The sequence below is a fragment of the Pseudocercospora fijiensis genome (assembly GCF_000340215.1).
Source record: "Pseudocercospora fijiensis CIRAD86 unplaced genomic scaffold MYCFIscaffold_4, whole genome shotgun sequence".
Taxonomy (NCBI): Eukaryota; Fungi; Ascomycota; class Dothideomycetes; order Mycosphaerellales; family Mycosphaerellaceae; genus Pseudocercospora; species Pseudocercospora fijiensis.
Genome location: NW_006921535.1, coordinates 1414202 through 1425217, shown reverse-complemented (window position 1 = coordinate 1425217; position 11016 = coordinate 1414202). Strand labels below are relative to the sequence as shown.

Here is an 11016-nt window from a genome sequence, read left to right as displayed (position 1 = left end):
ATATGGCGACCAGTACATGACTACATTGGAGTCCGCAGTGATCAACATGCCACGATCAAAAAGCGAGTATGGTCAACGACCTGGCTCTAACAGCTTGGGTAGCAGTTTCCAGGGTAGTGTGAGTGGTAACTACCCACAAAGCATGAGCTCCCCACTTGCATCGGCGAGCGCAAGCATGAGTAATGTCTCAAGCGCTGTCAGCAGCGACACTGAGCATCAGACTACAGCATTACCAAGCTACGAAAAGGAAGTCAAACACCGAGAGCGACGAGACGCAGCGCGGCTGCAGATTCAAAAGCAAATGGAAGCGGCTCGCATCAAGGAAAAGGAGAAAGAGAGGAAAAAGAACAAGCTCTTGCCACCTGCATTACGAAAGAGGAGGGAGAAGGGAGAGATCCCATCGAGAAGTGCTAACAGCACGCCTCTCGAGGAGAAGAACATGATTTGATGATGCTTTTGAAGAACCGGCGGTGATACCACTTTGATGACGATTCCCCCATTTTTGTTGCACCACAGCGAGAATGAAGCTTCTCTTGTCCGCCAACGGGAAAGTACACCGGGCTGGGCTTATGAGTTTTGTTTTGTATCGAAAGCGAGCGACGAAGCTAGATTGCGAGTTGGAGGCATGAGAGCTGGGCTGGGCGGTTACGAATGACTTTTTTTTTGGCTTTTTGTCTGAACTTTTTTAGGGTATGAGAGCGATTATTTTCTCTCACGAGAGAAAGAGATCTGGGCGGCGGCATTGATAACTACGGAACTAGATTTTTCATAACTTGTCGTCGATGCACAAGATGGATATCTAGGTCGAAGACAGTACGCTAGAGTATCTTTTATCATGACAATTACCAAAGCCGGTCTCTGGCTGAGACAGAACATACGTTGTTTCATTATTGGGCCTGAGGTTAACGCGCTATAGGGTGGATAGGCTCGAAATACGGTCCTTCGTATGAATGGTGCAGGAGTCTGTATGAGGCATGGACCCCTCGGAATCAAGAGGCAAGTTGTGAATCGCGCACATGTAGCTCGTGTCCCCAGACACGTCTCTCCCTGATCGTATCCAACAGCTCTGTGTGATGAGGTGAGCGATGTGTGAGACCAAGACCTGCTCTCGCCGTGGCGCGCGCTGGTTGGCTCTTCTTGGTTGGGGGTCGTATGCGATGTGTCTCTATCATCACCAGCATGGCAGCGATACCGCCCACCTAGACCGCCATGCCCTGCGTGCGTGTAAGTCATCGATATTCATCATCATGATCACTCACGCAGTAGTCGCCGAAGAAATCCGTGGCAGCAGCACAAGCTTCGTTGCTTTTGACTTCACCTTTGCTCAGAGACCACATGCAGTCATGTCACAAGAACATCACCAGAAGATGAGAATGCCATACACCGCTGTGGCTTGTCCTCTCGCGCGCTACAGTAGAACTATGACACACTTGGCCGGCCTATCTTGTGAGTTCGGCACAGTTTTCCGCGAAGCTTGCATCAACCATTCACAGACTGCGTTGAGAGGGCAACTGTGACGGCTTCAGCTGTGCGGTGCCCAGCACGCCCTGCTTGGGTGAACGATGCCATCCTCCGAACGCGGAGAGCCATGATTGCTTGGGTGAAGGATCTTTGCACCTCTCGGACATCTGTACCACCCTCGCTTCCGATGAATACTACTGTGGCAGGCAGGCGATCTCTCCAAAATGTGTGAGGCAATTGAAGAACAGGAGTCTTCATGCAAGACCGAGCATCAACTCAGGCTCGGCGCTGGCAGCGGTAAGTCCAGTATCATCTCCCGAGACCATCTGGACATTGAGCAAGCGTTGTTCCAGGACAAACACGAGCCATTGCCACTGGGAGATCCTAAGCCGACACCTTCTCTGGACCTCAAGAAGACCGCGAGCAATGCCTTAAGCAAAGTCGCATCACGACTCACGACCAGGTCACTCGCCAACCCTCCACCTCCGCCGAATGGGGGCGTGAAAGCATGGACGCAAGTTGCAATGGGATGGCTTGTGATCTTTACGACATGGGGGTGGGTCAATAGCTACGGCGCTTTTCAAAACTACTATGCGCTCAATCTCGGTGTCTCTGCTTCAACTGTTTCGTGGATTGGCAGTGTTCAGAACTTCCTTACTTTCGTAGTTGGTGCTTTCAGTGGGCGGTTACTGGATGCAGGCTTTTTTCTTCCCACCCTCGTCGTCGGTGTGACTTTTCAGCTCCTTGGCATCTTCTTCATGAGTCTCTCGACAAAATACTGGCAGTTGATGATCACTCAAGGTATAAAGCATTCCCCGAATCCTCGATGCCTTCGAAGAAACGTGCTGACGTGATACAGGCATTATGACTGGACTTGGAGGCGGTCTCTTCTTCACTCCCTGCATAGGACTTATCGGAACCTACTTCTCCACCAGGAGAGCCATGGCGATTGGTATAGTGACGACAGGAAACTCCGCTGGCGGCATGATTTATCCCGTGATGGTTCAGCAGTTGCTGCCGAAGCTTGGCTTCGCGTGGACAACCCGTGTGATAGGATTTCTCAATCTTGCTCTTCTACTTGTCGTCTTTGCGCTCATGCGGCCGAGGTACGCTCAATGCCAGCTTGCTGTTCTTAGAACGCACAAGTCACGTCTCCCTGCTTGAAATACTTACTGACCGCTCGTAGACTTCCTCCCAGGAAATCTGGCCCGTGGGTCGACTTCTCTGCATTCAAGGAACCAACTTATGCCTTCTTCGTTGCTGGACTCTTTTTCGTAATATGGGGCATCTACTACACATACTACTACCTGTCGTCATACGGAAACGAGGTTCTTGGGCTGCCATTTACTACCGCCACCACGCTGACGATCATTATCAACGGCGCCGGCATGCCTGCGAGAGTCATCCCTCCTTACTTCGCGGATAGATTTGGACAGCTTAATGTTATCACTCCGATCGCTCTCGCACTTACTGTGGTCGCTTTCTGCTGGATCGCAATAGACAATTCAGTCGGGGTATACACCTTCACCGTTTTCTATGGAATCTGGTCAGCGGCGTTCCAGTGTATTCTCCCCAGCACGGTGGCGAGTATCACTCCTGATATGAGCATGTTCGGCACAAGATTGGGCATGGCATTCGGTACACTCTCCTTTGCGGCGCTGACAGGACCACCCATCGGTGGAGCTCTGCAAAGTGCAATGGGTGGCAGCTATCTTGGCGGTCAGCTTTGGGCAGCATTGTCTACCGGCATATCCTTTGGACTAGTTGCCGCTGCGAGAGTCAGCAAGGCTGGATGGAAGCTGGATGCCAGAGCATAAGCATTGCAGGTGGCATTTTTGCAAAAGTTGGGATCAAGATGCAGTTCGAAACACGTCATATTTTTGCTTAGCAAATTGCGTTTGGGTGGGAGCATAGCATTTGGTCGGCGTTCGATGATAGCATGATACCCGCTAGGAAGTTTTGATCTTTGAAGATGCATTGCTGTATGGATTTGCATGGTCCCGTGACACTCACGTGGCACGTGTCATGTCTGCCACCTCGAACTTGCCACCAACGCCTCTGCTTCGATACCATGTCCATCACGCTGCCATCAATTGGCGTCTTCGGGCCATGGAAGAGTCCTCATCATGGCGAGCACGGCTACTTTTACCGACAACGGGCCACCACTCCTGACCTCCTGAAAGCATTCTCGCTACAGTGATAGCTCACGTCTCAACATAATCCATACGGAATCCATCTGGGTGTCACAGAAGCGCCGGAAGACTCTAGTGAGCAGACGCGAATGGATTCGAGCTGCCGTGGCGTACCACGCACGGAATTCCTGCCCAGCTTCAGCGAAGAGATATCTCAACTCCAAGACCCGGCGACAGCTTTGATAATTGGGCAGTATTATCGTAAAGACAAGTCGGGAATACTGTAAGATTCATCTTTATGGTAGGAGATGTCTGCCAGCAGATTTGCGATTCCTTCTTAGCTGCTGACTGGTCACCCTGTGATGATAGGGTGTATCTATAGGAGCCACAATCGTCGTCGGGGCGCTCTTGTCGTATGGCTTTCAGCATGTCCATGGCGCAGCACTAGCAGGCTGAAGGCTCGTTGCCTCCTACTTGGCCTGCTCAGCTCCGCCCTCGGCCTCGTGCTCTGGATATTTTTGCCAGATACACCTATGGAAGCACGATTTCTGACCGAATCGGAGAAGGTCATTCTGCTCCGACATTTATCAGTAAGACGAATGCTAGCTTGAAAGCGTACCGTCTACCGTTCTGAAGCTGACACTTCCTGTGTTCTCTGCAGGTGAACAAAATAGGTGTGAGCAGCACGACTTTCAAGACCAAGCAATTCGTGGGAGACCATTTTGGACCCGCAAGTCTGGATTTTCACCATTTTGAATACTGCTGGCATGATCTGTACTGGTTTCACACTTACCTATGTGCCACAGATCATCGCCAGCTTCAGATTTTTGAAGCCAAACTCAGCACTACTCTCTGCTCCTAGCGGGCTAGTGTCAATAATCACAGACCTGGTGGTGGGCATACTTCTGAACACACGGTTGTCTCGTGCTGTTGTGGTTAGCGTGCCCTTTGCTCTAACCTTTGCGGCTGGATGTCTCCTGACTTTCGCACCAAGATCGAATAGGGCGGCGTCACTAGCTGGAGTGTATCCGGTCGATTGTGGCCTAGTGACCTTCATTTCAATCTACCACTGGGTCTTGGCCAATTTCGCTGGACACACAAAACGTCCCGCCGTCATGGGCATTGTTACAGCTGGGTTCTGCGAAGGCAGCCTGATCGGACCTCAACCCTTCCGAGCGCACGAAGCCCCAGAGTACAGCTCTGCCAAGATCACGCTTCTTCCATCCAAGCGGCGATACTGGTGCTCTCACTGGCGATGGGTCTGTACTACTGGACGATCAACAAGTCTAGGGACGCCAAATACGGCAAGAGCGGATTACTTTCTGGCGCTGAAGCAGACACGAGTGTCTGGGAGAATCTGACAGACAAGTAAAGACACAGCTTCCGCTATATGCCATGAGCTATTGGCACAGTGAAAGTGCCTCATGCTTAATATCGCTATCTCGCTGCTCATTGATGCTGGCATCTCGATCCGTGTGGCTGCTCGTCTGAGCAGCTGACGAGTCCTGCAGCTCATTTCAACACAGGTCTTAAACAGCTCTTTGTTCATCTCGGTTCCTGAGTTTACGCGGTTTCACAGCAACGCCCGGATTCTACTTCAGGGTGTTCCGAGACTTGTGTAGCTGCAACCCCATAAGTGTCTGATGCAGGGGCACATAAAGAAACAACTTTTGTGGCACTATTCCGTCTGCTGACTTCACTCAACTTCGGTATAGCAGGTTACGAATACAACGCCCCACGACCACAGACTGAAGTGTACTCGTCCGCTTTCATTGCGCATTCGCTCCCATAGCAAAGGATCTCATGTTCACGACGTTAATGATTCGCAGAATGACGAACACCAACGACAGTGGCAGGTACAAAGCAATATTGCTCAAACGATGGGCGCATCACTGTGCTGCCTTCATCCTTCTTGAGAGTAGCTGGGGCAAGATGTAGTCAGTCGCAATCGAATCTTAGGTTGTATATGTACTCCATGGTGCTGCGATCCTGTCCTGACATTGAACAAGACAACTCACACACTCGCTATCCCATACAATTTTGCCAAGATGGCAGGCGTACAAGGCCTGATTTCGTTCTTGCTCATGACGGTGGCTTTTGCCTCGCCTCACCCAGCTCTTGTCGCAAGGCAGGTCACCGGGACTTGCGCCGCTCCAACATGCGCGGCGACAGGACGTGCAGAGGTCCAAGAAGGAGCTGCCTGCTTGTGCTCAGCAGGTTCCTCATTTCGAAACTCGATTTGCAACGGGAATCCTCCACTGACCTCTGTCTTTACCACGCTCCCGAGGACTGTGTAAGTCTGAGCACCTTCATGTATACCAGATCGAGCATTGACTGAGTAGAGTAGAACCTCAACGACAGTTATTTGGACTACAAGACCGGCTACCACCGAATATACCACTCCTCCATATACAAGGACAATTAGCCGGTAAGCACTCTGAGCTAGGAGAGCGAAGAGTCATTGCTAACAGTTTCGTAGGTCCACATCAGTGGACGTTACATCGTGATAAGACCCACCCATACGATTGCAATTAACTCATACTGACTGATTCAGCACTATCACTAACAGAATTACCTCTGTCAGCGGAACGGTCACGACTACTGTTGCCTTCCAAACGGTTACAAGCTTCACGTACGATACGCAGTAATATGTTGTCACGAAAGACGCTGAAATTCGAGCAGTACCATTACACAATCCACGTGCAGGAATTCACCAGGCACTGATGATGCCCGTGTCTCAATCCCTGAAATTACGCCACCTCCAACCACAGATCCTGCTCTCGTGAGGAGGCAAGATGCCACCAGCTACAATTGCTCTCCATCTTCTTCCTGGTATGCAAGTTACAGCTCAGAGTACGGCGCCGGGGCGGTCAGATCTGCATGCAGCTGCCTGAGAGACGGCAATGAGTCAACCAGGACAACCGTAGTTACTCGTTACTCCACTGTAGTTGCCAGCACAAGGACACGAAGATCAACAGTAAGCGAAAAAGAAATAAGTGGCCTACTACTGAACGCACTCTAACAAGATATACCATCCAGTCACGATCTGGTACTCTGATCACGCGATCTACAGTCCTCACCACGACAATATCCACAAGAGGCTCTACCATCATTTCCACCGAGACAAGCATAACCACAGTACGCCTCTTCCAAACAACCCACACTCAAGAATTCTCCTAATCCCACATCTAGGTCCCAGCCGTCATCCCAGTCACAGGAACCACAACAGTCACCAGCACAAGAACAACCCAAGTCCCAATCAGCGCCCCATCCTCCTTTAGACTCTACTACAACCTCAACGGCGGCCGCCAATACGCCATCTCCGCTCGCCGCCCAGGCCAAAACGAAGATCAAGACACCCGCTTCCTCTCATCCTCCCCCTCAAACGGCGACACTTTCACCCTCGACACCAACGGCCGCCTCATCGATACTAAAGGCGCAAACGCCATCGCTGTAGCTACCGATCAAGCTCCCTACAAGTACCTCTACCTCGACCAAGACATCAATAACCTCGGCCCTAATGTTCCGAGATGTACTTGGTGCAATGGACCTTTGAATTGCGATTACCCTGCTGCGAATGCTGGAGGAAATTCTTCGGCGAGCAATTCCACGAGTTTTTATAGTTGTGGTGGAGGCTTTTTGGTCCTTAGTGAGAGTAATTCTTGGGTTGAGGGGGGCAGTTGTCAGAGGGTTACGATGCAGTTGGAGGGGGTGAGAGGTGGTGAGGCTGCTGCGACTGGATCTACGAGTACGTCGCCTGCTTCAACTACTACCGATGATCGTACGTTCACCTCAGAGCCTACTTCGGACGCTACCACCGCCACTACTACGGATGACGGTTCCGAGCCAACGACTCCTAGTACCGATGATACTCCTCCGGTTTTGAGAAAGTATGCTTTCCTAGGCTTGTAAGGGAAACTCTGCAAGTCCACCACCTACGCGGTATAGGTAGAAGAAGAAGAAGAAGAAGAAGAAAAAAGAAATCCGATGAAAATAAGGTAGTATATGAAAATGCAGGAGTGAGAGGTTAGCGTTACGAAAATATCACAAATAGCAATAGCAGATATAATCTTAGAAACCCCCCCCCTCTTTAAAAAGAAAATATAACTTCTCGGATTTCAAAAAAATAGATATATATATTAAAGATATAAAGCGCTTCTTACCTAACTCTAATGCTCTATATCTTCTAAGACATATTAACTCAAGACATGCTATCTATACTATACTAATACTCGTAAATCAAACTACGAGAATTCCTATAACGCTAATTTTTTTTTTTTTTAGTTACCTACTAAGTATAAGTATCCCTACTATATTCGAAATATTACCTTTTTTTAATTTTTTTTTTTGCTTTACGGACTTAAAAGTTAAAACGAGGATTTTTTTTTTTTTTTTTTTTTTTACTTTTTATTATTTTTTTATATATATATTAAAAAATCTTCGTAAAAAAAAAAGCTATAGGGACATACACAACAGTTGGCGTATTACTCATTAATAAGGCATTGCCACACACAACTAGTGGCTTTTTTGAGGATCTGTCTATCACTTTCTCTCGATTTCTAGTACGTTTTATTATTTCTCTCGGTGACTTTCAGCAACTTTCAGGCCAAGTCGTCAACCTACCGGCTCAGAAAGCCTACAATGAGCAGAGATAACCGAACGTGACTGGTATTGGTGACCACATTCTATGCTCCTGTCACCTGTCACGCACGAAGGTGCAGACCCATACATGTATTTACCGATGTTGACGACACGTTGAGAATGGGAGCGAAGTGAAAACTTTCCATCTTCAAAATTTCTTTCGATTGATTCTTTTTCGTCCAATGAGATTACAGATCTTAGTTGACATGACAGGTCGTGAGCTACTATACAAGAGTGACATGTTGTCACTGATAAAAGATACGAAAATATTCCTTCCGCCTCCAGTATTGTTCGATGGTGCTAAAAGCGACCCATCGCGAACAGCGGGTACTGTTTCCCCTGCAATAACAGAGCTTAGACAATGCTCTGCTGTCTCTGGTGCTCGAGGCGTTCTTGGATGGTTCTCTTCGGGTTGAGCAACTTCTTAAGACCCATCCATGGTGTGTTGACTGGTGTCTCGCCAGTGTAGATGAAGATGTCGTAAAGGAAGGCGCCAACGACGGCGCCGCAGAAGGGTGCGACGATGGGTACCCAGAAATAGTAACCGCCAGCAGACCAGACGCCGCTGTAACCGATAGCTGCGATCATTACACGTGGGCCAAGGTCGCGAGCTGGATTGATGGCGAAGCCGGTTTGCCAGCCGAAGGCAGTGGCAATACCCATCTAATCATAACGTCAGTAAATTCATGCTGCCATGTGCTGATGGAAGACGTACCATGACAAAGAAAAGCCCGAGTGGGAACCAGGCACCGCTAGCAACGAACTTGCCCTTGTTGGAGTCATCCTTCAATGTCCAGATGAGGAAGACAAGAAGAGCGCTGCCGATGAATTGGTCGAAGAATTGGCTAGCCTTGGTCAAGTCGGATGCCGGGAAGGTGGCGAAAATACCAGCAGTACCGGTTGGGTTGTCTGCAGATGCGACGGATCGAATGCCGTGACCTTCGTATTGGTTGATACCGTTGACGTAGTTGCCGTAGACAACACCTGCAGCCACAAATGCGCCGAGGAATTCAGCAAGCCAGTACATGGGGAGTCGTCGCCATGGAAGCTTGCGGAAGATGCAAGATGCGAGACAGATGGCAGGATTCAAAAAGGCACCCGAATCACCGGCGACGTAGACACCCAACATGAGTCCGAGACCCCATGCCCAGCTGATGGTGTCCCATGCGCCAAAGCCTGCACCGCCAGGTGAAGATGCGCGGCCTGCTGCTGTGCCGCTCAGCATAGTCTGTGCGATGGCAGCATCACCTATGTATCGTTAGTGGCAATGCTTTTCGCCGCATGTGGGATGGCTACCGAAAAGGACGAGGATGAAAGTTCCCCAAAACTCAGCAATTGGCTCCTTGAGGGCAATCTTGACCTTTGGCCAGAGCAGGTGGTTGTGCCCAGCGTGGTCGAGTTCCTCGTCCAGAGTGGCCATTGGTCGAAGGCCCATCCATGCTCGTGGAGACTGGAGTGTGGAAGAGGCCTTCTTCTTCAAGCCATGTCCGTGTGGGTGCTTGTGTCCACCATCTGGGTTGAACATGTTCTGCTGGGGCGGACTCGGAGAAAGGTTGTTGTCAAGATGCGCCATCGACGGAGTCGAAGGGGTCTGAAGGCCATCCTTGTGATCTTTGTCTGACCACTCCTCAGAGCTGGAGTGGCGCAGATGGCGCGGAGTCTGGACTGCGGCATTGGGAAGCGTCTCGAGCGAGCGCTGAGTGTTGATGGGTTGTGTCGCCATGTTGCTCGTGTATCCTGATGGTATTCGGACTGGTTCCAACATACAAGGCTTACTCCGGACGAGAAGACTCAAAGGACATACAAGAACAGCGCCTTCTTATGAGAGGTGTGTGAAGAAAGTGTGCTGGATCAGGAACAGGGACGGATGGCCTGAAGGGCCCGACTTTTAACATGTGAAGCATGAGTACTGTCCGATTGCTCCTCGCAGCCCTTGGAGGAGATAGCTGAGCTCATACGGCCCAAACCAGTAGATGGCGCTGGTCCCTTTCTCAATGCGAGCCGGTCGCGACTCAGGCAGGAAGGTTTCGCAGCGAACGATGCTGCTGAGATCGAAACGATTACGGTGGAATCGGTCGATGGGTGTCGCTGCGCTCATGCAGGAACAGCAACAGGTGCTGAGGCCAATGCCTGATGATGCGCCGCTGACTGGAAGACGCCAGCGGCTCTGCAGCCATCCGCGACGACCACGGCCAGGAACGAGCCAGGAACGACTCGGTGCAGTGCAGATAGGCTTTCTTTGCTGCGCCAAACCAACCATGAACGACTCTGGCCGGCATACGGTTCGGCGTGCCGAGCGGGGACCGGGGCTGCCCAAACTCTGCACCGCGAGGCTCGAGTCAGGCCGTGCAGCACTGGGGACCACGTCTAGGCCGGATCGGTCGGTGGTCGAGCTTGCTGGGTGCGCAGTTGGGTAGCAATCAGAAGCCGATGCCTTTGGAGCCGTGTTCTTCGGGAATCATACTTCGGAGGTCGAAGCATGCAGAGTCAGGCTGTGACAGGCCAATTGCAGGTGCAGGTGCAGGTGCAGGTGCAGGTGCAGGTGCATGTGAAGCTCAACCGTTCAGCAAGGACAGCCTGGTCGGGGTGTCGTGCCACGGGTTTGGAACAACCACAGTAGCGGCATATGCCATCTGCTGCCATCGTATGCGTGTACATGTGTGCCAGCGCATACTGCACTCATACCACCGTCCTTCGAAGGCCCATGGAGTATGCCCGAAGGTGCTGGTGCTTCTGACAGTCGCCTTTTCGCGCTCGTAGATGGCCGGTCGTACCACGTCAC

General features: G+C 50.8%; 5 protein-coding genes across 5 annotated transcripts; 3 read left to right on the top strand and 2 right to left on the bottom strand.

Annotated features, from left to right (window-relative positions):
- Positions 1–91: 91 nt before the first annotated feature.
- On the top strand, positions 92–835 carry MYCFIDRAFT_211163 (uncharacterized protein). The gene has a single exon (XM_007928038.1). The coding sequence runs from the start codon at positions 143–145 to the stop codon at positions 446–448; it is 306 nt and encodes a 101-aa protein (XP_007926229.1). The 5' UTR covers positions 92–142; the 3' UTR covers positions 449–835.
- Positions 836–1209: 374 nt separating this feature from the next.
- On the top strand, positions 1210–3278 carry MYCFIDRAFT_188074 (uncharacterized protein; the record flags this gene model as incomplete). The annotated part of the gene is made up of 4 exons (XM_007928037.1): positions 1210–1224; positions 1851–2262; positions 2321–2567; positions 2648–3278. The coding sequence occupies 4 exons, from the start codon at positions 1210–1212 to the stop codon at positions 3276–3278; spliced, it is 1305 nt and encodes a 434-aa protein (XP_007926228.1).
- Positions 3279–3410: 132 nt separating this feature from the next.
- On the bottom strand, positions 3411–6281 carry MYCFIDRAFT_174346 (uncharacterized protein; the record flags this gene model as incomplete). The annotated part of the gene is made up of 27 exons (XM_007928036.1): positions 3411–3469; positions 3498–3581; positions 3611–3637; positions 3670–3830; positions 3863–3905; positions 3943–4012; positions 4039–4168; positions 4220–4370; positions 4398–4636; positions 4664–4682; positions 4723–4859; positions 4888–4950; positions 5004–5098; positions 5129–5142; positions 5171–5233; positions 5273–5292; positions 5333–5393; positions 5429–5515; positions 5566–5587; positions 5614–5674; positions 5705–5851; positions 5872–5943; positions 5983–5996; positions 6030–6035; positions 6079–6128; positions 6157–6191; positions 6253–6281. 27 exons carry the CDS (start codon positions 6279–6281, stop codon positions 3411–3413), a joined length of 1959 nt encoding a protein of 652 aa, XP_007926227.1.
- A 35-nt stretch (positions 6282–6316) lies between these two features.
- On the top strand, positions 6317–7545 carry MYCFIDRAFT_174345 (uncharacterized protein; the record flags this gene model as incomplete). The annotated part of the gene is made up of 7 exons (XM_007928035.1): positions 6317–6375; positions 6399–6500; positions 6542–6589; positions 6620–6731; positions 6763–6803; positions 6830–7483; positions 7521–7545. The coding sequence occupies 7 exons, from the start codon at positions 6317–6319 to the stop codon at positions 7543–7545; spliced, it is 1041 nt and encodes a 346-aa protein (XP_007926226.1).
- Positions 7546–8633: 1088 nt separating this feature from the next.
- MYCFIDRAFT_99980 (uncharacterized protein) lies at positions 8634–9603 on the bottom strand (the record flags this gene model as incomplete). The annotated part of the gene is made up of 3 exons (XM_007928034.1): positions 8634–8897; positions 8950–9482; positions 9531–9603. Coding segments are annotated over 3 exons (870 nt in total), but the record flags the coding sequence as incomplete, so codon positions are not given.
- Positions 9604–11016: the final 1413 nt, after the last annotated feature.